Here is a 27,853-nt window from a genome sequence, read left to right as displayed (position 1 = left end):
TCTCTCTCTCTCTCTCTCTCTCTCTCTCTCTCTCTCTCTCTCTCTCCAGGGTCTTGCTATGTAGCTCAGGCTGGTCTTGAGCTCACTTTGTAGCCCAGGCTGGTCTTAAACTTGTAAGGATCCTCCTGCCTCAGCCTCGAGTGCTGGGATTACAGGCATGCGCCACCATGCCTGGCTCCCCAGAAATTTCCATGTGGTAAACTCCTACTCATGTTTCATGGCCCATCTAGTTTGTTTCTTCTCTAGAAAGCCTTCCCTGACTCCCTAGAAAGAACCCTTCTCCCCTGGAGCTACACACAGAGGGCTGATCCAACTCCCCTGCTGTACATTTATTCCCCATTTGCTATTGGTTCAAACACCAGGTGCCCATGTGGCCCAACACAGCCCCATGTCTGGGGGTCTCCAGGGCTCAGTGCTGTAGATATCTGTTTGAGGCTCCCAGCTAAAGTCCAACGGAGCACACCCTATCCCTGCTTAGGTCTGCCCCATTGTCCTGATAATCAGACGAGCCAGTGACACAGCTGTGTCACACATCTGCCAGTACAGGTGGACAGACCAAGTCCAGAGAGGGCAAGGACCTGTCTGGGGCCACACAGCAAGGCCCTGTCTGTCAATCTCCCCTCATCATCATCACCTTTTTTTCCCTCTGGGGATTGAACTCAGGACCTTGTGCTTGCCAGGCAGACAATTATGGCACTGAGCTATTTCCCCAGCCCCTCTTTTTCTTAAATTAAAAAAAAAATTTTTTTTTTAAAAATTTGATACAAGGTCTTGCTACACAGCTTAGACTTGTAGTGATCCTCTTGTCTCAGCCTAACCAGTACTGGGATTACAGGTGTGTACCACCACTCCCCTGCTTTCGCTGAAGGTTCTGGGCCAGCACAGCATGCGGCACCAGGGATCGAACCTGGGTCCTTGCGCTTGCCAGGCAGGTACTTAGACCACTGGGCTCTATCTCCCCAGCCCTCCCCTCTTCTTTTCCCGTGGATCTCCATCCCAGCTCTATCTGACCATCAACGACAATGACAGCTATCAGATGAGAGGGAGGCACTGCTCCCAACCTGTAATCCTCATCCCTAGTTGTGGGGTGAAACTAGGATGATAGCCATTGCACAGATGAGGAAACTGGGGTGCCTGGCTTACTCAGAAGCCAGATCCACAGCCAGACTACCCTTGCGCTTGCCTGGGAGGGGCAGGGGCTTGCAGGGCCCACAAGGCTGGGGGCTTAGGCTTAGGGACCAGACAGGTTACAACTGCATCCGGGGAAACTGTCTAAACCCGCGTTAGTCAGCCCTGAATGGAAAGCAAGCCTTGATCCTGACACAGCGGTGAGGCCAATCGCGTGCGTGGCAGTAAGGGCTGGGGCACCCGGGCGTTATCTGGGACAATACTTTGACCTTATGCGACTTTGGAACCTACAAAAGCTTGGGCGCATCCCCGGGAGACCCCAGAAACTTTCTGCAGCCCTGCCTTGTGTGGGCAGTTCTGCAACTCCACACCCACCCGCTCCCAGGCCCCAAACATCCCGGGTGTCCCCGCCCCAGCCCGCAGGAGGGGACTTCCGGCTGGAGGGAGCTTTCTTCGGGCCCAGCCCCCTCCTCTCGGGCTCCGAACTGGAGCGAGCGCCCATCCGAAGACGCGCGCATCTTCCTTCTCCGTCCGGCGCTCCCTCCCGCCCGCCCTACCCGCACGCACTGTGAGAGCGCCGAGACGTGGTTGAGCGCGTAGGACAGCGGGAGCGCGCTGAGCGACAGCGCCGCGGTCTTGCCGGCCAGCGGCGGGAGCTCCATGGCAGCGGCGGTGCGCTTGCTCCTCGGGACAGCGCGTCCCACTGGGGCTGCCAGGGATCCGCCCTGCGCAAAGGTCGCCCCCGGCGGCCCCAGGGCCAGCGTGTTCCCTGCGCGCCCGATAAGGCCCCGCCCCCGCTACCCTTTCACTGCCTCAGTTTCCCGCTCGGTCGGTGGAAGGCAGGAACAGGACGCTTGCGCTCAGGGGCTGAGGCTGCGTCCCGAAGGCAGCGGAACGCGTCCCCTAGGATTCCTTCCACTTGTGCCTTCTGTGTAGCCCAGCCTCGTCCTCCAACGTTTTTTTGGGTGCTGGGTTTGAAACCTAGACTCCATGCATGCTGGGCAAACGATCTGCCCACGAGCTCCACCCCATCTCTAAGGGGGCCTTCTACCCGGTACCCTCGATGCCACAGCCAGCCTGGGCTCAAGTGCGCTGACGCAGTACAGGACCTTCCAGACAGGAGCCACAGCGACCAGGCGGTGCAGCTCAGGGTGGGGGCCTGCACGTGAGGGAGAGTGGGGCCAGGGTCTTAAGCGATGGGTGCGGAGATTAGGCCCAGTCAAGGGGAACAGAAGGGAGCCTCGGGCTCAGAGCAGAGCAGCCGAAGTGCGGACCAGGTGGAAAGGCTGCCCCAGCAGCTGCCCAGGACCGCGGCGGCAAGTGGGGTCATCTATGTCGCCCCCTCCAGTCTGTGGACTCGTAGCCACTGCCCACCTGCCTCCCGGCCTGGGGACATTTCAAACTCTTTCCCTGGACGGCCACGGCCCCGCGTCTGAGCTGCACCCTGAAAGGGTCTGACTTCTGATTCAGCCTGTCCCTGGGCGCCGGTCACCTGGGGGTGAAGTTCACGTTCCCGGTTCCCGGAGGCGGAGCCCCACCCCCTGCTTCCGGTCTGCAAGCAGGCTGCATGTTCTTCCACCCTGTGGGTCCCTCCTCCCTGCCAGGGTGTGGTGTCTGTGCCAGGCGCCAGCTGGCACCCACCCTTGGGCAGCTTGTACCCACACGGGCATTGGAGGGTTCATCTTGCCCGGCGTGGGGCAAGTCTGTGTCCTGCTGTTACTGGGGCTTAATGGAGAGGCGATGGCAGAAGCTGCCTGGAACCAAGCCCAGGACTCCCACCCCCTCCCTCTCTGGGTGCCCAGAGCCACCCGTGACTCTGGCCCGCTGCTCTCGGCAGCCTCTGCACATAAGCACCACTCATCACTTTGCCCCGCCAGCCCAGCACCCAAAGGAGAAACAGGATAGCTCCGCCCCTGCCTCTGCTTAGCACCGTCTACGACCTCCCAGTCCTCAGGCCCACTGTGACATGTCCCATGCCTGCTTCACCCTGGCTGGATCCCCTTGGCCATTTCCATAGGTGGGGAAGCCGAGACTCAGAAGGGCAGCCAGGGGACAGAGCTCCTCCATCTGGTTCACAATGTGTGCCCAGGGTCTGCTGAGCGACTGTGTGGCCTTAAGTGGAGTCCCTGTGAACTGGGAGACCCTGGGGCCCTAGAGATCAGAGAGCTGGTGAGAATTTGCATTCCTAGGTCACCCCTTATGGGACAGAGCAGGTGCAGCAGATCCTTAGGGATGGGGACCCTGCAGGTCTTGACAGTAGCCTGGTGCATCCCTCCACCCTCACAGCTGTCCCTGGGAGGAAAGGACAAAAGTGTGCCAACAGCCCCAGCCCAGCAGGCTGAGGGGCCTGAAAAGCACCGCTCACACCCAGTGTGGCCAGGTGCTGGAGGTTATGCCTCCACCTTCTGGGCTTACAGCTGGGGAGCTGCTGGCCCTGTACCTGGGGCAAGTGCTGCCCACCTTGGCCTGCTCAACTGCTCCCTACAGAAAGCAAGGGCCAAGCAGTGTCCCACATTCCTGCGGTGCGGCGGTCTGTCAGCCATCGTGTGACCCCTCCAGCCCACCGACCGTGAAGGTGCTAGTGGCAGCGGCAGGGACCAGGCTGTGCAGGCGCGCACTGGGACTTTAATGTGCAGCAGGGCTGCAAGGGTGACAGGCACGGCGCGGATGCTCCAGGCAGGTGGCAGGACACGGTGGCTCCCGTCAGTAATACGGCCGCCTCGGGTTGTTCTGTGGAGACCAAGAGGTCAGGTTAAGGCGCACGGTGCTGGGGGCAAGGGCCCTCGGCGCCACCCTCCCGGGGACCACTGTGGGGGCTGGGAGGCCCAGGTTGCGCACCAGGGGGTTGGGCCGGAAGCGGTACGCCAGCATCATCCGCTTGCGGAAGGCCTCGTACTCATCGTCCTCCTTGGAGAGCTCGGCTGGCCGGTCAATGCCGAAGCCCGCGCCATCTACTGCTGTGGTGCCCCTGCCGGCAGGGGAACAGGCAGTGTGAGCAGCACGGCCACCTGGGGGCGGGGGCTCCCCCAGGTTGGGGGCCTCCCTGAGGGTCAGGGAAGGAGGGACCTGGGTGGCCATCCGCAGCAGCTGCACTCACTTGTTCACCGGGTTCTTGATGCCCTGGCCCTCGGAGCCTAGCCCCTCGCCTTCCTTCCAGCCCATCTTCATGAGCATTTGGTAGCCGATGTTCTCCACCGTCAGCTTGAACTCCTTGTACTCGGAGTAGTCGGGCTCACGGCCTTCCTGGGGGCAGGGGAAGGCAGCGTCAGTCCAGCCTCACACACCCCAGCAGGCCCAGCTCTCCCAGAGCCATCAAGGGAGCTGGGGCAAAAGGGGCAAAGTGGGCATGGCCGTCCACAGAAAGACTAGCACTCCCTCCTTAAGAAAAGCGCGTGAAGGGCCGGAGAGATGCTCAGTAGAATACGCGCTTCCCTGGCAAGTGCAAGGGTCTGAGTTCAATCCCTGGTTCTGGGGGGAAAAAAAGTGCGTGGGCTGACAGCACTTTGTCCTTGTGGTATTTGAGACAGAATCTTGCTACTACTGCCTAGGCTGGTCTTGGATTCAGGCTCCAGTGATCCTCTTGCCTCTTCCACATGGTGGGGACAGCTGAGTGTGGGAGTGCACACCTGCAGTCTTGAGCACTGTGGCAGGCTGAGGCAGGGGATTGCAAGTTCAAGTCCGCCCTCCACAACTTAGCACCTTGGGGAGGAGGTCCATTGCAAGGCATTTAAGATGGGCCGAGGACACAGGTCTGTGTACAGTCCTGGGCTCCACCCTGGAACCACACACAAAAGGAGTGTGTGGGATGACAGGCACGTGCCTTGCCCAGCTGGGAACAGATGCTGAGTGCTCAAGGGCTGAGGCCAACACCTACTGGGCTGGGACTCTGGGGGACAAGCACTGCTGGGGGGCCCACGTGTGGCGTGCCCCAGCCATGCTGGCCCGCATGCTGAGACCGGCTCACCTTAAGGGCCTTAAAGGTCTCCATGAACTTCTCCAGCTCATCTGGGGGGAGGAAGTCCCCGATGAAGTGCTTGCCCCGGCCCATCTTTGTCAGCTGCTCGGCCCACTCTGCGGGGGGACCAGGGTTAGTGGGGGGTGGGGGCTGCGACCTCAGGGTCCCCTGTGCACACGGACAGCCTGCACAGCGGCCCCATACTCCCATTCACATTGGGAACTTCCTGCCCTGCGCACCCCGCGTCTTGTCCATTTCCATGCGCCGCAGCTGGTGCTCCCAGGTGCCCAGCTCACTGTCCACCTCCTCGTCGCTGTCGTAGCCATGCTGGTGCTGCTGCAAGGCCTTCTCCCACAGCAGCTGCATGTCTTGCATGGCACGTTTATGCTGCATGATCATGTCATACATCTGCTGCATCTGCGGGGGCCACGGGGGACTGCTCAGTGTGTGCCCCACAGTGCGTCCTGCCCAGGGTTCCTCAGCTGCGGGGTTGGGCCCCAAGGACAAGCAGCCCGGCTCCCAGGGGCCCTACCTCTTGCTGCTCCTTCAACTGCTTCTTCTGAGCATCTGACAGCTCTGTGACACCCACGAGACCCACAGGCTTCCCCTTCTCATAGCCAAGCCCCTTGAGGTCCTGCACTGGAGATGGGAGACAACAGCGGTCAATGGCACGCAGGCCAGGGTGGAGCTCATGAGACCCAAGGCAACCAGTGCTGGTTCTGGAAGGAGATGGGCCTCAGGGCTCGGTGATCAGCGCCTTGGCTTCTAAGAGGGCCTTGGATGCTACGCCGGTGCTGCAAGGCACACTAGCCTCCCATGGGCTAGAAACCCCCGTGTCACCTCAGCTGCAGACGTCGAGACTATACCTAGAGGCTTGGGCCTCAACGTCACACAGCTAATGGGCAGGGACTCTACAAGGCTTGGAAGGCAGCCTTGTGGAGTGGCTGACACTGAAGCTGGCTGGAGCCCAGGCACTGGGCTGCAGCCAGCAAGGCCCAGCACTATAAAGATGCCGCAGTGGCCCAGAACGGTGGAAACACCCAGCCTTGAGGTGGCTTCCTGGGAAGAAATGAGGCAGAGGGTGAGAGGAGTGGCGTTACCTGGTCGAGGGGGCTTGGCTGTGCCCTGAGCAATCATGGAGGCTGCCAGCTCCGAGCTCCCTGGAGATCGATCGATCAATCGATCGATCGATCTCTCTCTCTCGTGCGTGCGCACATGCGCGCATGTGCGCGCGCACACACACACACACAGACACAGTGTGTGAGTGAAAAGAACTGTGTATAGTTCTTCCTGGCCCTGTCCTGGAAGCTTTGGGGTGTGTGTGTGTGTGAATGAGAGAGTGAGTGGGGGGGTAGGGAGGTAAGAGAAGAGAATTGTGTATGGCTCTTCCTGGCCCTGGAAGCCTTGGGGGTCCTCTCATCCGAGGTGGCAAGGCTGCCCAGCTCCCTGGGGATGTGGGCCTGGGATTCAGAGCCCATGCTGGAGTGGGGCGATTCGGTGTCAGCGGGTGCCTGCCTGGGCCTCTGAGCTGCGTGTACTCAGACCCCGCGCAAGTGTGTTGCACCTGAGTAGCCAACAAGGTGTCTGAGTCCCAGCTACTGGTGCCCACCAGAACCCCTGAGCCCTTTAAGGCAGTCCTTGGATCTACCTTCAGGGCAGCCCCTCTACCCCTGGAATAGCTGAGGTCCCAGGCTAGAAAGGCCCACATTCCAGCTGCAAGTCTTGGGTGAATCATTCATGTCTCTGGGCCCTGGTTACAACTGGGCCATGGTGTCCAGGAAGGGAGTGTGTGGGATGCCCCAGGCACCCGCTGGTTTGTCAAGCTGTGCTTCCGGCAGCCAGCAGGAGAGGCTGTCACCGCCTGTCCTCATCTGCAGGAAGATGGCACCCCTGCGGGCTGGGGGGGAAGCCACCAGGGAGAGGCCACGGTGGGCAGGGAGTTGTCCCTGCGCCGTTATTACAGAGGGGACTGGAAAACCTGGATGCGGTGGGGCTGTGCTTCTTGGTGCCCACTTTCTGAGCTTCCTGTGACAGAGACGCAGCAGTGCGCCTGGAGCTTAAGACTGGTGACAAGATCTGCCACCACGCCATGGCTGGGAGTTCAGCTCCAGAGGCACAGAACAGGATAAAAGGGGAAGGATGGACTAAGATTATTGCAGGCAAAAGTCACCAAGAGAGTGAGACCCCTACTTTAGGGACAGACAAGACAGACTTCAAGCCAAAAAGGTCATCGGAGCTGGGAGTGGTGGTGCACTCAGGAGGCTGAGGCAGGAGGACCTCTGAGTTCAAGGCCAGCCTGGGTTACGTAAGTGAATTCGAGGCCAGCTTGCACTACACAGCCAGAACCTGTTTCAAAATAATAACAACAAAGCAAAAAGAAAGGCCCCCAAAAGTCACTAGAAACAAAAGAGAACTTATATTCTAATACAGTTGGGTGTGGTGGTGCATGCCTGTAATTCCAGCACTTGGGAGGCTGAAACAGGAGGATCGCTGTAAGTTCAAGGTGAGCTGGGGCAACTTAGTGCCTTCAAGACTAGCCTGGATTACACAGTGAAACCTGGCTCAATCCCCACACCCTAAAAAAAAAAAAAAAAAAGAGGAAATTTGCAGCTATAAGTACATACACTTAAAAAAAAAAAGGCAAAACTGATCATCTGGGCTGTGGTACAGTACACACCCAGCAAGCACAGGAGGCTCCAGGTGCCATCCCCAGCACAGCAAAAGAAACTGAAATTACTAATACAAAATACATAAATTTATAGACATTTTAGAAATAAAAAAGAAACTATAATTATGCTAACAACAGCAAACAGAACCCAAAGGTAAGAGAAAGGAAGTAATGAGAGAGCTGCAGGGGAATAAATGAAATAGGGAACCAAAGATGAAGTCAATGAGACCAAAAGGTAGGCCTTTGCAAAGACCAACAGGGCCGGGGAGACAGCTCAGCGGTGAAAGGGCCTGCTGGGCAAGCACGCGGTCCTGAGTTCAGTCAAAAGATCACAATCTTTTTTTTTTTTTTTAAGATGACAAATCTTTAAAGAGGTTAACTAAGAAAGAAGAGTGTTGATGACTAAAATGGAAAAAATTATCAACCAAGGACTCCAAGGAAGTCCGATAGATAACTGCATAACAACTCAGACAACCTCGTGGAGAGAACACAAGAGCAACTGAAAGCAACGCAAGAGGGAACCAAAGACCCTATCCGGCCTGCTAATGAGGCTGCCTCCACACTCGCACCTCTCCACAAGAAGGTGCCCGGCCAGATGTCCACCACACACTGAACAGAAGCAGCAGCACCAGGGGCCAGGGAGATGGCTCAGTGGAATAAGCGCTTCCCTGGCAAGTACAAGGGCATGAGTTCAATCCCTGGTTCCGTAAAAAAAAAAAAAAAAAGAAAGAAAGAAAAAAGAAGTGACTAAAAAAAAAGCAGCAGCAGTACCAACTCTTCCCCCAAACCCTAACAGGAAGGCAGCGCTACTTTCCTGCATGAGACTAGTACTACCCTGATGCCAAAGGCAGACAGACGGTACAAGAAAACCACAGCCTGGTATTCCTTATGAACACAGGCACAGAATGTCTTCATACAGTACTGGGAAAACAAATTTGACAGCCCATTAACAGGGAGGGTCTGGTAAGGCACAGGAGGCTGGGGATAGAACCGCTTGATAAATCTGGAATAGAAGGGATTTCTTCAAAACACACAGGTCCTGGTGGGGGTGGCTCCATGGCCGCTGCGTGACTGGCACTTGGGGAATGCTGGCTCCATCCCAGCCAGTGATGAGAGCCTGGCTGCCCTCCCTCGAGGGTCAGGCCAGGTGGAGATGCCTACTTTGGCCACAGGGAGTCACCACAGTTCTGCAAATCTAGCCAGAGCAATCAGGGAAGAAAAACCAGTAAGGGGAGACCAGGCAGATGGCTCAGTGGAATAAGTGCTTCCCTGGCAAGCGCAAGAGCCTGAGTTCAATCCCCAGTTCTGGAAAAAAAAAAAAAAAAAAAAAGAAAAAGAAAAGAAGAAAGAAAGAAAAGAAAAAGCAGTAAGGAGTATCCATATTGGAAAAAGAAAAGCAAAACTTTGTCTATAAATGACACAATCGTGCATGTAGAAACTCAAGAAAACTACAAAGTCCTGTTGAGAAAAATTAAAGACAAGAAAAATAGATGGAGTGGTATCTCGTATCCACAGAGCCTAAAGGTGTCACTGTTGCCCAGTGACCCACTGGCCTCTGCATACCCAGCAGAGATGCAGACAGTATCTGCAGATGAAAAGCCCATCTGAAACTCATCTGGCACCCAGGGAGTGGCTGGTCGCAGAGTGAGCCCTTGCCCAGCACGAGCTGGGCCCTGGATACATCACCGGCTACAACAATGCATCCACCCACCCACCTGCTTACCTACCCATCCTCACATCCACCCTCACATCCATTCATGCTCCCACCACCCACCCACACACCCACCCGCTTAACTACTTATTCTCCCATCCTCCCATCGTCCCATCCATCCATCCATGAGTAAAAGCATTTGGAAACTCAAAGGACCCGAGTTGCCAAAATAATTTTCATTAAGTTGGAAGACTCGTATTCCTGTTTTCAAACTACAAAGCTAGGGGCATCAAACAGTACGTTAGTGTAAGGACAGACACCGACATCGTATCAGAACAGAGATTTTTAAAATAAGCCTATGTCTTTGGTGAGTGAATTTTTACCAATGTGCCATTTGATAGAAGAAAAAAACATTTGTTCAACAAATGTTGCTGGCTGCCAGCCCTGCCCCTGGGGCGCTTTGAGGCAGTGATTGAGATGGGGTGTGGCGGCGTGCGCCTGTAATCCCTTGGATTTCAGCTTGGGAGGCTCAAAACAGGAGAATCACTACGAGTCCAATCTAAATATGAGACCCTGTAGACCCTGCCATAAATTCATTTAAAAAAAAATGCTGCTGGGAAAAAAGGATACCTCTGTGCAAATGAAGCTGGCACCTTTATATCACTCACAAGGACCTAAATTTAAGCACTGTAATGTAAAATTCACAGGCAGCAACAACAACAAAAGAGAAAATTAGGACTTCATTAAAACTTCAAACTTTCCTGGCCTCTAAGAACCTTTTTTTGAGACAGGTCTCACTATGTAGTTGAGGCCTTGAACTCAGAGTTACTCCTGCCTTAGCCTCCCCAAAATAAGAAAAACCATTTGCACATCATCTGATGAGCTGCCACCAGAATATATAAAAAACTACAACTCAACAACAGACAACCAACTCAAACTCTAATTGGGCAAAGGACTAACACAGACACTGCTCCAAAGTGGCTATATTAGGGGGCAGGGAAACAGCTCAGCAGAACAAGCGCTTGCCTGGCAAGCATAAGGGTCTGAGTTCAATCCCCGGTTCTGGGGGGAAAAAAGTGCAAAGCGGCTAGGTGGAGAGCCTGTGAAGAGGACAGGTGGCTAGTGTTATTAGTTACCAAGGAGATGCAGATGGGGCTCTGAGGACTACCTCCTGCTGGCTGGGATGGCTGCCATTAGGAAACAGAGGGGTGTGGTGGTGGCTGATGACCAACATGGGAAGCCCGGTACCTATCACCAGCTGGTCAGGGAAAAGAAGAAGGGGCGTACTAGTACACTTATCTGTACTCCCAGCCTTTTTGAGACAGGGTCTTGCTATCTTACCCAAAGTAGCCTCCAGCCTGCGATCCTGCCGCCTCCGCCTCCCAAGTAGCTGGGATGACAGATCTTTGCACAACACCTTGCTCGGACTTACGCCATTTTTGTCTGGGACCTGAGCATCCCATATCTGGCACCCACGGGGGTCCTAGAACCAATTCCTGAGGACAAGGGACACACACACACACACTTACAGGCACACACATATACCTGGTGCAACCAGGTTGCAGGTGGAGCGCTGCTGTGGCACATGCTACAGTACCACCCGATTGGCAGAGGCCAGACTCACCTGATAGGGGTGTGGGAGAGGCGTCCACGTCCCTCTGCACCAGCTCAGCAGGTGGTAGCTCCACCTTGTCCTCTTCAGGGCCCCATCGGCTCTTCCGCTTTCGCTTGGCAGTGGCCGTGGAGGCTGAGGCTGGCTTACTGGGGATGGCTTGGGCCGGGGGCATGGCAGGTGCAGGGACGGCTGGGGCAGGACAGGCGGCGGCTGGGGGTGGGGCCCCTGCCAGGGTGTCAGGAGGGGACCTGCGCCTCAGGCCGAGGTCAGGCGCTGTGAGGGTGTTGGGGGAGCCAGCCTTGGCTTTCCGGAACTCCTCCAGCTTCTGCCGGTAGTATCTGTAGCCATGGCTGTTGGGTTCATACAGAAAGCTGTGGGGACAAATGTGGGGACAAGGTCAGTAGGCCCCAAGCATGAGGGTCCCTTCAGGCTGTGGTCTCTACTACCGCCTCACAACTGACCAGACTCAAGAGTCTGGTGGGCCTGGCACGAGGAGCATGGTGAGGTGCCATGGCCTCACCACTGACTTGCTTTTGAGCCAGACGCCATGCCAAGCTCCCCACCCTCCTGCTGCAGCCTGACTACCAGGAGCTACAGTCCAAGCTTTTTTTTTTTTTTTTTTTTTTTTTGCAGAACCAGGGATTGAACTCAGGCAAGCGCTTGTTCTAAGCCATCTCCCCGGCCACTCAACTTTTTTTTTAATTTATTTATCTATTCATTTGTTGGGGGGGGGGGGCCAGCTCAGCCCACCAGGGGGCGGGGCTGGCTGGCATGTGGTGCTGGGGGATTGAACTTGCTAAACTTGTTCTAAGTAGGTGCTTTAGACCACTGAGCCATCTCACCAGCCCATCAACTTTTTTTTTTTTTAAGACTATGTCTCAATAAGTAACCCAGGCTGACCTTGAACTTATGATCCTCCTGCCTCAGCCTCCTGAGTAGCTGGTATTACAGGTGTGTGCCACCACCTGGGTCATAGGTCAAACGTGACCCAGTGAGGCATCTTTGTAAAAATTAACAGAGAAAAGTAAAGCAATGTGCAGGTCCGGCACAGAGGTGCATACCTGTAATCCCATCTACTCGGAGGCTGAGGCAGGAGAAGTACTTCTGCCCAGGAGTTCAAGGCTAGCCTGGACAACACAGGAGAATCTGTCTCTCGAAATAAAAACCCCACAAAGGTTTCAGAAGGGCAAAGAGCATATGGCTAGAGCTGAAAAGACACCCACAGTTCAACGATTTCAGACAGATAGGGCACAGGCCCACCCTCCTTGCCGATGTGCTCACGGCTGAGTGCCCTGTCAGGAGGCTGGGTGGTGGGACGTGGCCTTTGAGGCACCTTCTTGTCCCAGTCCTTCCCTCTCTGCTTTCCCTGGCCCTCTCTGACATCCGTCTGCCAGGATGCTCCTGCCTTGGAGCTGGCTGGCTTCAGACCAAATCCTCTAAGCCCGAGAGCCAACACCCCTCTCCTCAAGCTGTGGATGTCTGGTTTCATCCAAGTACTGAAGTGAACAGACCCATTGCTGAGCCAGGCCAGGGAAGGCAGCAGGAAGCAGTGAGGCCCTCTGGGGCCCTCAGCTGCAGCAGTCCTGCCAGCGGGGGCCACAGCGTCCACCTTAAGTCCAGGGCTGGCAGACTGCACCCTGCCCAGAGCTCAGGGACACTGTGGCTCTCTCCAGCCAGTCTGCTCTGTAGTGCAGGTTCACCTCAGTCTATGCTCGGTCCTACTCATCTGATGTGTTTGGATTTCTTCACACATGCCTCATTCAAGCAGACACAGCCGCCTTTCCCACATGCTTTGGTTTGGGCGGGCTCTGCCCCCACCAATACTCAGATGAGGCGGAGACCACACTGTGGGTCTTGGGAAGGGGTAGGGGAGGGAGGGGCCTCCAGACCGCAGGCAGACCCTGGCAGGCTGAGCTGCTGGACCCTGTGGTGTGAGATCTGGGCGCCCAGAAACACAAGGTGAGGCGCCTACCACCGAAAGGCCCATGAAGGCTCAGGAGCTGTGGGAGGGCGGGGACACCAGGGCCTCTGGAAGCTGTGCAAGCATGTGTGTGCACTGGCCTTTCTGGGGACTGCAGCTGCCTGGCCCCCCAACCGCCTGCCAGAGACGGACTGACTGCAGTGTGCATGGAGAGCCCGCAGGCCCGCGGCCATCCACCTTCCCATTTTGGTCTACAAGCGAGCAGAAAGCACTCCCGTCAGGTGCTGTACCACGCTGTCCCAGGTATGTGTTCTGCGTCAACTTTCACCACAGCTCTGCTGATGAGCTGGGCACCCACCATCGCTGCCCCTGAGCAGGCAGAAGCCCGCACGGGAGGGCCCAGGGCCGCCTGAGCCCTCGGCATCCCAGCTGTGACACAGGACGAAGGCTGGGGGCTGGGGACCTCAGGACAAAGCCACTGGGCTCAGGCCTTGGATGGAATCCTGCAACCTCATCCACTTTGTCTGCCAGAGGTTTCCGACCAGTAACCGAGGACAGAGAGGGCAAAGAAACTAAGCCTCTTAGTCATAAAAGCTCAGTTACATAAACAAAAGAAAAAACTCAATGATGCAGATGGCACTGGCCAGTCTACAGGTTTGGGGTTACTCATCTTAGACCCTCAGCTGGGTGCGCCTGGACTGCTCATAACCCCAGCACTCTGGGAGGCTGAGGTAGGAAGGTACCAAGTTTAAGTACTGCCCCGCCAACTTAGTGACTTATTGAAACCTGTCTTAAAATTAAGAGTAGCAGGGCAGGGTGTGATGAAAGGCAAAGGACCTGGGTTCCAGCCCTAGGAAAGCCCATTGAAGACTGTTAGCCCTAGAAGCATGGACCTGTGACCCGCACATCAACAGCCTTCAGCACAAACCCAGGACCTGGGACATGGGGTCACGGGCTGCTGGGCACCTGCCACAGGGAGGACCTCCTGAGTCACTGAGCACAGGCCCTACCTGTTCCCAGCCCCAGGTCACTAACTCCTGGCAGCTGCTCACCCTGCTGGCCTGCTGGCTGCAGCCAGGCCACGTCTGACCACCCTGGCTGGGGTCAGGGGACCCGCACTGTGGCACCTGTGCACAGCGCCTGGGCCTCTACCCTTCCCCCTGCAGAGCTGCTCCTCCAGGGGCCCTGAGCACAGCCATAGGCAGGGACGCCAGCCCCACCCAGCAAGGCTGGGGCTGCTGCCACTGGGCCTGCTGCCTCATACAAACTCAGAGGTCCTTAAGTGTAAAGCACCCTCTAAGGCCCCCGAGAGCCTTGCCTGAAACAGGGAGCAACAATCCCCAGGGGCCACTGACCTCCCACTCGCAGAGCAGGCATGAGCCTTCTGGATGGATGATCATGCCTGAGGAGCCAGGCCCACCCTCAGGGTTGAGGGTGCATTTGTAGCTGGGGTCTGCCTGTCACGGGGCCACTGTGAGCCCCACACACTGGCAGGGTGCTCTGTCCTTAGAATCACCATATCCCCTGACAATCCCCTTACCTGAAGAGAAATTCTTTTTTTTTTTTTTTTTTTTTTTGTGGAACCTGGGATTGAACTCAGGCCCTTATGCTTGCCAGGCAAGCGTTTATTCTACTGAACCATCTCCTCAGCCCATACCTGAAAAGAAATTTTTTTTTTTTTTTTTTTTTTTTTTTTGTGACAATCCCCTTATGATAAACTGGAGACCCCCAAAACAAAGAACAAACAGTGTCAGGAAAGAGCCAGCCCCAAGCCGGAGGAGTACTGCTGGACATACTGCAGCAGCTCCCCACCCTGACCAGTGGCCCTGGCATGCCTCTGCATTTCCACTCATGAGCTTAGCCTGGCCTAGCCAGGGGCTGCCACCTGTCACAGTGGGAAAAGGCAGATGCCCACAGGACACTGGAACACCCAGGCCCCAAGGCACCCACATACTGGGTTTGGCGACACCCCCGAAGCCACTCAGTAAATGCCTGTGAAGGACAGAGCCTCCCGCAGTGGGGTCCCTGTGTCCTTGGGCAACGTGAGGTCCGGATAAGGGCGCCCCTTACCTGAAGGCCTGGTTCTCACGGTTGTTCTGGAGGGCGATGGTTTCTACCTCGGGACCCCCATCTGCTATGAACCTGGCCAGCTTTTCTGCAAGATTCTTGACCTCTTCGTCCTCTGGGGGTGAAACTTTAAGCAGGCTGTCAGTACTGAGCTCAACTCACCACACCCAACAGCCTAATTCCTGCTAAGAGCCCAGGGCAACGCGGGGGCAAGTGTTGGGGCAATGCAAAGAGAAACAGGCAAACGGGAAGCCAGTTACTGCACTGGGACCAAACCAGAGTCAACACAACAGCACACCTGAGCCCCACCCCAAGGGCTCCACCCCCAGGGCCCCACCCCAAGGGGCTGTGAAGGCTGGAAGCTGGAGCTACTGCCCTGGCTTTTCCCCAGGGGCCGCAGGGTGGTGGGGAGAGAGCAGGGACAAGGCTGCAGAGCATGGTGAGCCAACTTCTGCTGCCCTGCAGCACCTGGCTGGGGTTTTACACCCTGAAAGCCAGGGATGGCCCAGCACCCCCAGCTCCCCTGAGCTCACCCACCCATCTGCCAGATGCCTCTGCCCACACCCTGCCCCAGCGGCAAGCACAGCTCTGAGAGCCCAGCTCCAGGGCATGGCCCAGCCCTCCCAAGTGCCCTGCACTTTGCTCTTCTGGGCACTGGTGGAGGGTGATATCACCGCATTGCCAGTATCCCTGCTGCCCAGCAGGGCATTGCAGGAGGGGAGCCTGGTGCTGCTGCTGCAGCGCCACTGCACCTCAGGACACCTCCCCAGAACCCCTGCCCTCCTCCCACCTACCTCTCGGAGGGGCTGCCTGAGACCTCTGAGCCTCCTTTCTTATCTCAGCCACCTTCTTTCTGTAGTAGAGGAATTCCCTGCTATTCTTATCATGCAAAAACCTGGAGAGGAAGAGATGTGAGGAGACAAGGATGAACTTCGGGGCCTGGGACCCCGCACGCGCGGGTAGGCAGCTTCTCCCATGCAGAAGCCACGGAGCCCTGGTGGCCTCGGGTGTGAAGCCACGCGCTCAGCTCAGTGCCAGCAGGCGCCGGGCCTGGGCACCAGGACAAGTCCACAGACACACCGACACCGTGCAGCGAGCGCGCCTTGATACTCACGCGAACGCCGGGTTATCCTTGTAGTCCTCCATAGCTACTTTCTCTAACTCGGGGCCTCCTTCTGCCACAAAGCGGGCCAATTGCTCTATCACTTTCCGAGTCTCGGCTCCCTCTGGGGGTGAAACTTTAAGGAGGCTGTCAGTACTGGGGTTCCACTCCCACACCCCACAGTCAATAGGCACACTCGCGCTACAGACCAACGACAGAGGGGCGGGGAGCAGAGGTGACAGGCCGAGGTCGCCAAGTCCTGATCCAGGCACAGAGCATCAGCAAGGGGTTCGAGGGCCGCGGGGCCCGAGTCCGTCCCTGGGGTGCAGGGGGTTTGTGCGGAACTGTATCCGGCCTCCCCTGCTTGTCTGAGTTTTGGGGGTGGTGGTGAAGGGGAAACGCTTAATTCTTTCCTTTATTTGCCAGTTTTCAGTATAACACATCAGTTCCCTTCCATCCTTCAAAGGTGCCAAATCCTCCTTTACAATTAGCATTACGAACTCTGACACTGGGTGGGTTTCAATGCACTGCCATCAGCGTCCTCACAGAAGCTCCGTGGCCGGCGGAGCCTCTTCCGGCTGGCTCCCAGAGCTCCAGGGTCATCTCACACACTTCCTGCCCACACCTAGAGCCAGCCAGCTCTCCAAGAAGTCCTGGCTTCCGTCAGTGAGAAGCTGCTCCAGACCATCTGGGCGCTAGGCTGCCCGCGGCAACGGGCTTAACCATTATCTCAGGGCCTTGGCAGGGAACAGAGCTATAAAGATATATTTTTATACATGGATTAGCCTCCCCATCTGAGCCACGTAGCACTTGCGTCTGCATCTCTTGCCGGCCTGTCTGAGGCTAGTCTGCCAGCCGCTCTACAGATCACATCCCTTTTGTGGAACTCACAGGAGAAATTTCTCATCATCAGCTGGTAGGATACCTGGCAATCAAACTAGGTGCTGCATCTCTAGTGATGTAGTGACCTTTTTTAGGGGTGAGGAATGGGGTGGGGACAGGGTTTCACCATGTGATCCAGGTTGGCCTTGCACTCATTCTGTAGCCCAGGCTGGCCTTGGACTCCCATGAATCCTCCTGCCTCAGCCTCCTGAATGCTGGGATTACAAGCATGCCCCACTATACTCGGCTTCTAGCTCTCTACAACAAATATTCGTCTGCTGCTTTGCTGCTGTGGGGCTCATGGGGTCTGAGGCCAGGGACATGTGGCCTAAGGAGGACTCTGAGCCCCAGGGCATCCTGCACCTGACTTCCCCAGCCTCACACTCCTCCCATGGCCCAACAAGAACCATCACCCTGCTGCTGGTCTAGAAGTAGGGCACTTGTGAAGCCATATCAACAGGCGACTGACACAGGCCTAACAGGCAGGGTGCGGCCCCGGCTGCCAGCTCACAGCGGTGACACAGGGCCTGGCTGGCTCCTGATGGCTGCAGTGGCACGGCACCTCAGGGTCCCCAGTCAGCCCTCGCTGTCAGGGGATGGACTGTGCACCCAGGCTTCCATGTGGCTCAGGGCCCATTAGGCACACACACAGGCCAGGTCCCCAGGAGTGCTTGCGGGTGCTCTCTACCCTCTGCCGTCACCAAGGACCATCCTGTCCCCAGGAAGAAACCACATCCTCAGCCTGCACACCTACCCCACTGGCCCAGCTTGGCAGGGGCAGTGGTCCCTATTTTGTGTCAGAGGATGAGGGACATAAGGACACCCTTTTCCACTGCTGCCACAAGACGGGCCACACTGGTCCATTTGCTGCTCCACCCCCCATGCCCAGGGCAAAGCCCTGGCCTGCTGTCCAGAGTTGCCAGGCTGTTCCCCATGTTCTGCAAGGCCCAAAAGAATCCACCCTGGCCAGCAGCTCAGCCTGGAGGCCTAGGGACCACAGATGCACCTGGGCAGCCACAGATGGAGGAGAGGAAGAGGCAGCAGCTCTCCCAACTTACCTTTGATCTCCAGCCACTGCTCATAGTCTTCCTCCTCATCCTCGTCAGGGGCCTGGAAGACACTCGGGCGCTGTGCCACAGGCAGCTGCTTGGCATGTGAGTAGTTCTTCACCTGGCCCAGAGGGCTGCCCAGCCCCAGGCCTGCCCGCTTGCTCAGCAGCAGGGGCCTCTTCGTGGTGCTGACACTGGGGGTAGGCGCACTCGGTGTGGCACTGGGGGGCGGGTCTTGGGGTAGAAGGAAGGAAGCATGCTCAGGTCTGCAGCATGCATTGCCCCTTCCCATCCAACCAATGCTGCAGGCCCTCCTTCCCCACTCAGGGACACAGCTGCACTCACAGAGGCCACCTGGTTCTGCAGATGAGGACACTGAGGCTGTCAGAGCTCCCCAGCCAGAAAAACAAGGAGGCCAGCCTTGCCTGGCACACACCGTGCCAACACAGCAAAAGCTGGGGATTAGCCAGCCCCTCTGGATTAGACCCAAGCTCCAGCCCAGCTCAGGGGCGTCCCCAGCCCGGCCTCGAAGGGCAGGTAGGTGGAGACAGCCTTGGGGGATGGCGCTCACACAAGTCCTCTCCGTGAACCCCTTTGCCTCTGGTGGACGAACTCTCAGCTGCTCCCTGGGAAACCTGGCAAAGGCTGAAGACTGGCTGTTTCACCAGTACAAAAAGTTTCAAGACACACCATGGACACTGGGGGGACATACTCCATCCCTTGCACTGGAGCTGCCATCAAGTGGGGAGGAGGAGAGAGTACCAGGGGTCATGCTGGGACGCTGTCTGGAAGGCCTGGGGATGGCCTTTCTAACCTATGCCCTCATACCCGAGGACCCACAGGTGCAGAGACAGCCACAGCAAAGTGGGGCGGCAGCAGTGTGCAGTGGCCAGCTCCCACGCCCTTAGCTGTGCCCCGGGATAGTCCTGCATTTAGGCCTCATGTGGGCTGCAGGCTCCCCCACATAAAGTGGGGCTCATGGGTCCCTACAGGATAGCCAAAGAACTTTGCTAGGCTAAAAAGAAGCAAACAACGCTGCCACTGATGCCTGAGTGACAGGATGATGACAGGGTCTTGTCAGGAGCCAGCAGGAAGGATTTCACTTACTGTGGTGTTTTTTGTTATTAAATCAAAACATCAGAGATATAAATGAGAAGGCCTGGACACTATCCACTCCAGGTAGAGCACGCTGGGCCACGGTAGGCACTGTGGTAGCCTCGATTCCCTGGCATACAGGTGGCGTTCAGTAAATGCCACTGCCCTGTGATAATTGGCAGTTACTCGCAGGCTGCCTATCACCCCAAAGCCTGCTGTTCTTGCCCACAACCAAGGTGTCTGGGGAGGCAGCCCAATGTTGCACACATGCGTCTGTATGTGCTGCCCTCCCTGACCTCTCTCCACTGCCCCAGGGAAAGGGGCCCCATCTAGCCCCCAATTGGAATCTGGCTTCTTGGATGCTGCACAGCCGGGGCAGCAGCTTGCCCCTGGTACCAGTGTGGCAAAGGGTAGAAAGGGAGTGTTCGATGAACTTGGGGTGCGCCAAACAGCTCTGACATGGCCCTGTCCCTCCCAGCAGGCCAGGGCCTGGAGCTTGGGATGTACTGTACTCACCTGTGTTGGTCTGCGCTTTCTGCAATTTCAAAAACTGCTGCAAGAAGCTGCCATCGTTGGCAAACTTGTTGGAGATGCAGGAGTTCTGTGTGTCTGCAACTCTAGAAGCCAGAGGAGGACACACGGTGAGCCAGCAGGGAGGCACATAGTGATAACGACTTCCCCCTTGGAGGGCCCTGACTTTGCCTCCCCGTGGCTGGTGCCACAGCAGGCTCTGGCAGGCTAAAAAGAGCAACACTGTATTACTTATGCCTGAACACCATCACTCCAGTCGGAATGGTCCCCTGGACATGACACAATGGCTTTTTCCATTTTGGTGCCAGAGACTCAACCCAGGGCCTACTGAGTCCCACAGCCCCACCTCACAATAAATTTTACATTTCACATCTTATGCCATATTCATATTGTACCATGATAAAAATATTTTTTAAAAATGTAGGTGAAGGGGCTGGTGAGATGGCTCAGTGGTCTAAAGCACCTACTTAGAACAAGCATAGCAAAGCACAGGGACCACGGTTCAATCCCCCAGTACCACATGCCAGCCAGCCCTGCCCCTGGTGGGCTGAGCTGGCCACACACACACACACACACACACACACAAATAAATAAAATTTAAAAAAAAAAATGTAGGTGAAAAGGAGAATACAAGCCTGACTCTAACTTCAACCCCTATTTTTTCCCCCCATTACTGGGATCTTTCTGCCTCAAGCTCCTAGAGTGCTACGATTACAGATACACAGCACCACCCCTTGCTTCTTCAAGTACAAACCCCAAATTTAGGTGCTTTCATTTTCCAAAGCTTTTAGTGCTGACATCTACCCACCCAATATTCCCATGCTGCTGCCCATTCTTGGGGCTGTGGTCCCCCACCCTCTAGGAGACCCTCAGGGAGGCTACCCTGCAGGCCTTTGCCAACTCCAGGGGTGCCAGCACACACAGTCACTCAACAACCAGTGCCAATGTTGTTGAGTACCCTCAGGTGCCAGGCCCTATCCAATCTCACTCTGCCAAGCAGCCACAACCTCTGGAAAAGGTAGAAATTCAAATAGCTGGGGATGTGGCTGAGTAGTGAATACATTAGGCCCTGGGTTCCACCCTCAGTGTAGCACTCCTCCCAAAAAAGATGATAAAACCCCTCTATGCCCTCAACGTCCTCAGGACAGGCAGATAGAAAAATCCGGCTCTGTGATAACCCCTTTCGCATTCACAGGCTCTCAGCTTTTCCTGGTTTGACCTAGGCCTCCTTGTGGCCTGACAGTGGCTGCTGTGCTTCAGGCTACCCTCTACCCTGGAGATATAATGGTACCCCTTTGCTAGCAGCTCCACAGAGCAGAGATGGAATCAATAGTACTTTCTGGGGGTAGAATTCAGGCCTCACAAATGCTAGGCAGGCACTTACCGCTGCACCATCCTCCAACCTGGAGTCTAGGTTTCTGATGTGCGTTGCATGCCTGCCCCTCAACTCACAGCTGGGGGTGGGAAATAACTGTGGAGGCATGAGTTGGTAGGCTGGCTTCCGGCCAATACACACTCATTGTTTCTCTCCCCCACAGTGAGCTTCTTGGGGCCCCTGGTCATTCCAGACACCCTCTATCTGCAGCCAGTTACAAACACGTGCCAAGACTCCAAAGCCAGGACGCTCTGTCCCTGAGCCCGAGAAACAGGCCCAGGAGGTACTCACTCGCCAGGGTGCAGGCGCTGGGGGCTGGCCACCTGACTCTGTTTGGCTTTCTGTTCCATTTTGGCTTCAATCTCCCGTTTCTTCTGAGCAATGAGCTCTTCTTGGTGAAGGATATTCATGTTCATCTTTCCAGATTTGGGGGGAGCAACCCCAAACCATCGGCTGGCCTTTCCTGGTGAGAAGCAACAGATCACGTTAGCGCCACAGACACCCAGGACAGGCCACCCAGCAATTGATGTTCTTTTGGATTCATCCATCCAGCCCTCCATGCAGGCAGCAAATGCCGAGCACCTGCTACCTAGCTGGCCCTGTGGCACTGAGTAACAGAGATGAGGCCTCTGCTCATCCAGAGCTTGTCTCCTGCTGTGGGCACTACAGGCCCAGAACAAGATAAGCACATAAGTAACTGCAAACTGTGGTAAGAACTCTAGCGGAACCACAAAAACGTGAGACTGAGTAATATCAATGGACCTAGACAGCCATGGCTATCAGAAAACAGCCAGCAGAAGAGGACACTCAAGTTGGAACTGGAGTATAAGGAGCTGGCTTCATGATAACCCAAAGCACGAATGTAGAAAGAAGGAGTGGATGCTGAAAGCCCAGGGCTCTGAGGTTGGGCAGGGGCTCAGGGGGCTGAAGCAGGCCTCTCTAGGGCCAGGCAGAGGCAGGGTGAGAGTCTTGATTTCACTTTAAACACTTCTGAGGGAAGAGGATTTAAGCTTTTGCAAGATCCAATGAAACTGTTTATTTTCAAGTTCATTCCAGTGACTAGGCCATCATTCTCAAATTTTGTTTCCAGTGGGCTAGGGAATAAAACCCAAATTCTGGAAAATATTTTTCCAAGCCTTGTTAGAGATGTTTCTTCTCCTTAGCTCTGTTTTATCCATCAAAGGGACAAACATAGTCCACCCCAGGGTCTTTGCAATTGCTGGCACCCCACCTCTGGGGCAGGCTGTCCATCTGGCCTTCCCATAGCTGTAAAAGGCCTTTCCTGCCTCTCCACTCCTCACATCAGCACACACAGCGGTCTCTCTGGTGCCAGTGCACTGCCATCCCAGTTCTAGGACGACAGCCCTGTTTTGGCGCCTGTTGCACACTTGGCGCCTACCACAGTGCCTGGTACACAGCACTCGCTGGCTGGATGAATGCATCCTATCCTGGGGCAGGGGTGTAAAAACAAGATTTGGGGAAAAGTAGATTTAAAAGCCTTGACAACGTGTGCACCGAGCGCTCCAGAACGGTTCAAAAAGGCACCTTGCCCAGATAGCTGAACCCAGGTCAGAAAGCAGCTGCTATAAAGAGGGGCGCAGGTCAGCCCAAGATTGCCGCCCTTTCTAGGGTCGTAGCTCAGAGCGGCCCTGAAGGCAGTTTCTCGGCAAGCGACACAGGGCTGACCCCGCGGGACAGCCTTGGTGTAAAACCCAGCGCCTTCAGCGGACCAGGCGGGAGCGACTGACGAGCTCGGTCTGGGGTCTCAGAAGAGGGAGGTGCAGAAGTCGCCACTACGTGCTGCCTGGGGACCGAGGCGAAGGGTCCGCAGGTCGGGGCTGGACCCAGAGGAAAGCGAAGCCGCGTCACACAGCCAGGAAAACCAAGGCAAGCGCCTGAGAGGAGGCGGGGGCTGTTACCTGCAACATCCCGGTTGTCCATCTTGAGACTCATCCAATCCCACAATGCTTAGGCGCCACCTGGGGGGACCTGTTATAGTGCGCATGGCCTCATGGGAGACGTAGTCCGCATCGGTCACGCACGTCCCGCTGCTGCCAAATACTGGTGAGCTACACCATAAAAAGCAAGCTTCATCCTAATGGATATGTAAAGTCTCGGTCCCGATGACTCAGGGTGTGTGTTATCCTTTCGCCCACCTTTCTTTTTCTGAGGCCAAACATAATTACAGACTACACATCCCAGGATGTCTTTTGGGCCAGATCTCGCGAGAGCCACAAGCGGGCCCGACCCCGCCCCGCGTGCCTGCTTCCGCCTCCCTGTGGAGGCGGCTTGTTGTTGTGGAGGCCAAAATGGCGGCTCAGGCGGCGGCAGCGGCTCAGGCTGCTGCGGCCCAGGCAGCGCAGGCCGAGGCGGCTGAGTCGTGGTACCTGGCACTCCTGGGCTTCGCTGAGCACTTTCGTACTTCCAGTCCGCCCAAGATCCGCCTTTGTGTCCACTGCCTGCAGGCCGTGTTCCCCTTCAAGCCGCCGCAGCGCATCGAGGCCCGCACGCACCTGCAACTCGGATCGGTACTCTACCACCACACGAAGAACAGCGAGCAGGCGCGGAGCCATCTAGAGAAGGCGGTGAGTGAGGCCGGGCCGCGGCGCAGGCGCTGTGGGGGTCTTCCGACGGGCGGGAACCGGGGTGCGGCGTCCCTTGGGCGGCCGGCTCTACGTCCTTCTCTCCCGGCCCGCTGGTCTTGCCCTCCGTCTGTTTCCGTTTCTGGTGACAGTCCGGGCTCCGGGACCTCCCCCTCCTCAGGAGACTGAGAGAGTTGCTGCAGTTTAGGATTCTCAGGGTCCCCAGATCCTCAAGTTCTCAGGAGGACCCCACTCGTTGGTGGCACTGGGCCGTGGGGACACCGCGGAGCGGTCTCTGGACCCCGGAGCCCCGAGAGCGTCCGCGCGAACTCGCCCCCTGAGTGACTCGAGATAGGGGAGGGTCGGGTGACAGTGGCTCGGGATAGGGAAGTCGGGGTGACAGTTGCCCGGGCGGGTGCGTCGTGGCTGCAGTGACTTGGAATAGAGGAGGGTCGGGGGGACAGTGACTCTCAGGATAAGAGAGGGCCACGGTGACACTTCAGGTACCGCCTTTGAAGCTGACATCTGCTTCTCTGGAGACCCAGGAGGGCGTCGCGGGCCACCTTCCCGTAGCCCGGAAGTCTGCACGGTCCGGTGCCCAGCTCAGCGCGGGCATGGGGTGGGAATGGCGAGGCGCAGGCAGAGCACAAAGTTGGGCGTTTGCGGTCTGTGAAGAGGCTGCCAGGGAATCTGGGTCCTGGGACCTGTTGCCCACTGAGGCAGCGGGTGATCCCGAAGCGCCTGCTGTCTCCGCTGGTGACCTTTCCTCCCCGATGCGCTTTGCATGTGCTCCCGCCCTCTGCTTGGCGGGTAATGTCTTGGCCCTTCGAAGACTGGCTGGTATTTTGCACTAATTCAGTACACTTTCTGGGTGTAGAATTGTTTCTTTCTTGGTGCGTGGTACTGCACTACAGCTTTTCACTGAGCTACGCCCTCAGCCCAGCCCTTTTCAGTTTTGAGATGGGGTCTCGTACTGTTGGGGTCAGATTTGTGATCCTCCTACCTCAGGCTTCCACAGTGTTGGGATGACAGTGCCTGTCAGTATGCCTGGCCTGTTTAACCTCACAGCAAAGCTGTGCTGTCAGACTCCACCCTCCTTTTCAAAATTATTATTAATATTATTTTTTAATTTGAGACAAGGTCTGGCTATGTAGCCCTGGCTGGCCTTGAACTCTCAGCAGTCCTCCTGCCTTAGCCTCCTAAGAGTGCTGGGATGACAGTTGTGCACCACCATTCTTGGCCCCAATTTCATACTGATTCAAGGAGAAACTTTTGAAAAGAATGAAGCACATAGTCCAGTGATAGGGCATTTGTCTAGCACATGTCAACTCTAGGGTTCAATCTCTACCTCTGCCAAAAGAAATAAAAGAACTGGGTGTAGTGTCACACTTACAATCCTCTGGAGAGGCTGAGGCAGGATGGCCTCTAAGTTTGAAGCCAGCCTAGTGAGTTGAAGGCCAGCCTAAACTGCACACGCAGCGAGACCCTGTCTCAAAACCGGAAACAAGGCTGGGGATATAGCTCAGAGACACAAGTGCCTGTCTGGCAAGTACAAGGTCCTGAGTTGGATTCCCAATACAAAACAAAACGAAAAAGCTGAGACAAGATTGGGTGTGGTGGTGCGCACCTATAATCCCAGCATTTGGGAGGCTGAAAACGAGAATCACTACAAGTCTGATTTACAAGTGAGACCCTGTAGACCCTGTAAAGCCTGCCCTAAATAAAGGGGGAAAAAAACCTGAAACAGAAAGAGGAAAAGTTAGAAGAGAGCTTTAGTCCTCAAAATCAACTTCCTTGTTTCAAGAAGGGAGGTGGTCTGCTCTCTGAGAGGTGAGGTGATTTACCTAAGGCCATGTAATGAGTTAGGAATAAAAGCTGAATTGGTCTCGCTTTACTGTCGCCTCCTTCCCTGCTAGGGCTCTGTGCTGTTATGGTGAGTTTTTCCTCACTCACTTAGCAGATATTGGTGTTCAGCTCCTGCCAGGGGCCAAGCCTGTTTTGCACACTGTGCTCTGGCTGAAACGTTCTTGGCCTCGGAAATTTATGTTTTAATGAGGGAGACAAGCAAGCTGTGTGTGGGAAAAGGCGAGGAAATGACCTGATAACCCTGTGCGGCTCTGTCCTGCTCAGTGACAGTGGCCATCTCTGGGGGAGCGACACTTGAGTGGTCCAGAATGATGAGGCAGGGTCCCCAGCCCAGTGAAGGGCCCAGGTCAGTGGCCCAGAGAACCTGAGCTGGGGCCATGGCGGGACTCTCCATATGTGGGGTTTTAGAGGCCACAAGCACCAAGCCTGGCCCCAGCACCTCCAAGTGTGTGCTAGATCAAAACCCTTCGCTCCTGCTGGCCCACCTAGCCCAGCGGCTCCCAGCTGGCTTCATACTCATTGTGTGTACTGTTTTGCCCACTCAGCCTTATCTGGGGGATGCAGTCAGGCCTGAAGTTGCTCCCTTAGCTACTTGGCTTTAGGCCCTGTAATTTAACCCCTCATCCTTACAAAGTGCCTTTGCTCAGTGTCGCAGTGTCTCCTCCTTGGTCCTTGGCAGTCCCATCCACCAGCCTGACACTTAGAACCCACTCTCTCAGTTCAGTTGCATCCCCAGCTAGGATCTCTCCTCCCCTCCCCTTCCTTCCCCTGCCCTTCCCTCCCCTCCCCTCTTTTGAGACAGGGTCTCATTGTGCAGTTCAGGTGGGTCTCGAACCCACAGTGGCCCTCCTTTCTCAGCTTCCTGAGTGCTGCTGGATTTACAGGCATGCACCACCATGCTGGACTGCAAACATGCATTTGAAAAACTCTTCTTTCATTCCTTGTACCTAGGGTCTCAGCCATGCTAAGCACATGCTCTACCACTGAACTACACAACACCCACAGCCCCTTCATTCTTTCTCTATTTGTTTTTGGTATATCACCCAGGCCAGTCTCAGAATTGTGGACTCAAGTGATCCTCCAGCTTCAGCCTCACCAAGTAGCTAGGACTACAATGATGTACCACCATGACCAATTCTTCAGTCTTTAATTGTTCATTTTTCTCGGAATACAGCTATCAACTTTCTTCTCCTCTCTGCCAAAGCCACTCAGCAAAGAATCACAGCCAAGCACAATATGTCCCTGTAGTCCCAGATACTCCAGGAGCTGAAGATTTTTCTTGAACCCAGGAATTTGAGGTCACCCTAGGCAATGTAAAGAGATGTTTTCTCTTTAAAAAAAAAAAAAAAATACAGGAGTGGTATAGCACACCTGTAACCACAGCATCCTACTCTAGGAGGCTGAAGCAGGAGGATGACAAGTTTGAGCCCAGCCTGGGCAACTTTGGGACCCAGTGAGACCCTGTCTCCAAATAAAAAAGGGCTAGGGAAGGAGCTTAGTCCAAAGGCCCTGGGGTCATCCCCAGTAAAGAGGGGGCATAAGGGCTTCTCATGGAGGGGGTCTACTGGTTTCTGGTTCTGTATAGCTCAGCAACATGGTGCCTGTTGGGCAAGTATAAGGTCCTGAGTTCAATTTCTGGTACCTAAAAAAAAAATAAACTAAAAAAAAGGAGCTTCCTTTTTTTTTTTTTTTTCAGGGTAGCAAAAGAACAACAATTTTTTATTTTTATTTTTATTTTTTGGTGGAACCAGGGATTGAACTCAGACCCTTGTGCTTGCCAAGGAAGCACTTATTCCACTGAGCCATCTCCCCGGCTCTGAGAATATTTTGAAAAGATAAGTGGCTTTCATTCTTTTTTTTTTTTTTTTTTTTTTTTAATGAGCAGAATATATTTATTGAGGGAAAGAAAGCTCCTGTCTGACAGACAAGAGGGGGCCCAAGTGGGTAGTTCCCTCAATCTTTTTTTTCTGTTTTCTCGTGATCATGTTCTGCTGTTCTTTAGTGGATGAATTTTTCTCTTGTTATAAGTACTTAAAGGGCAGGAGCAGGAGACTGCAGTTTGATCCTGGAACCACATTTCACGCCAGCCCTGCCCTCAGCGTAGGCTGGGCGGGGAGTACTTAAAAGAACTTGTAAGTGCTAAATAAATCGTTAGGCTTTGAAATTAGTACTGCAACCCTGTAGACCCTGTACTAAATACATTTTTAAAACTTAGTAATAATGATCTGCTGTGCTCTTTACCGTCTGCTAAGATTAAATGGGTTTTTTTTTTAACATTTATTTATTAGGGCTGGAGAGATGGCTCAGTGGTCTAAAGCACCTACTTGAAACAAGCTTGGCAAAGCACAGGGACCGCGGTTCGATCC

General features: G+C 55.4%; 3 protein-coding genes across 5 annotated transcripts in view; 1 reads left to right on the top strand and 2 right to left on the bottom strand.

Moving 5' to 3' along the window:
• Tm6sf2 (transmembrane 6 superfamily member 2) overlaps positions 1-2,227 on the bottom strand; it is an 8,696-nt gene extending 6,469 nt beyond the window's left edge. Inside the window, exon 1 of the mRNA XM_004646873.2 lies at positions 1,696-2,227. Coding sequence (XP_004646930.1) covers positions 1,696-1,790 — 95 coding nt within the window. The 5' untranslated portion in view covers positions 1,791-2,227. The remainder of the gene's footprint in view (positions 1-1,695) is intronic.
• Positions 2,228-3,746: 1,519 nt separating this feature from the next.
• Sugp1 (SURP and G-patch domain containing 1) lies at positions 3,747-23,514 on the bottom strand. Of its 2 annotated transcripts, XM_023707135.1 has the most exons (15): positions 23,427-23,514; positions 22,959-23,108; positions 21,331-21,502; positions 19,650-19,750; positions 18,048-18,272; positions 16,120-16,243; positions 15,800-15,900; positions 15,009-15,132; positions 11,027-11,388; positions 5,616-5,722; positions 5,323-5,500; positions 5,093-5,199; positions 4,226-4,371; positions 3,967-4,096; positions 3,832-3,858 (listed from the first exon to the last, which is right to left on the bottom strand). In XM_023707135.1, exons 2-15 carry the CDS (start codon positions 22,990-22,992, stop codon positions 3,832-3,834), a joined length of 1,938 nt encoding a protein of 645 aa, XP_023562903.1. In that variant the 5' UTR covers positions 22,993-23,108; positions 23,427-23,514. The 2 variants fall into 2 exon arrangements, with proteins under 2 accessions (XP_004646893.1, XP_023562903.1); XM_004646836.2 differs by lacking the exon at positions 23,427-23,514 and having other exon boundaries at positions 3,747-3,858; positions 22,959-22,992.
• Mau2 (MAU2 sister chromatid cohesion factor) overlaps positions 23,307-27,853 on the top strand; it is a 27,099-nt gene continuing 22,552 nt past the window's right edge. Inside the window, exon 1 of one of the 2 annotated variants that reach the window (XM_004646835.2) lies at positions 23,307-23,624. In XM_004646835.2, coding sequence (XP_004646892.1) covers positions 23,349-23,624 — 276 coding nt within the window. In that variant the 5' untranslated portion in view covers positions 23,307-23,348. The remainder of the gene's footprint in view (positions 23,625-27,853) is intronic. The other variant, XM_004646834.2, reaches the window with a different exon arrangement.

Source organism: Octodon degus, unplaced genomic scaffold (genome assembly GCF_000260255.1).
Source record: "Octodon degus isolate 3935 unplaced genomic scaffold, OctDeg1.0 scaffold00282, whole genome shotgun sequence".
Taxonomy (NCBI): domain Eukaryota; kingdom Metazoa; phylum Chordata; class Mammalia; order Rodentia; family Octodontidae; genus Octodon; species Octodon degus.
Note: the sequence above shows the minus strand (reverse complement) of the source record. Positions and strands in the feature narration are given on the sequence as shown.

What these genes read in the sequence shown, in the direction of transcription:
- Sugp1 (XM_023707135.1), bottom strand. Translation starts at nt 22,992, where the DNA reads ATGAGTCTCAAGATGGACAACCGGGATGTTGCAG. An exon ending in GGACAACCGGGATGTTGCAG is followed by an intron (nt 21,503 to 22,958) that starts GTAACAGCCCCC and finishes GCTTCTCACCAG; the next exon opens with GAAAGGCCAGCCGATGGTTT. An exon ending in CTCTCCCACACCCCTATCAG is followed by an intron (nt 5,723 to 11,026) that starts GTGAGTCTGGCC and finishes TCCCATCTCCAG; the next exon opens with TGCAGGACCTCAAGGGGCTT.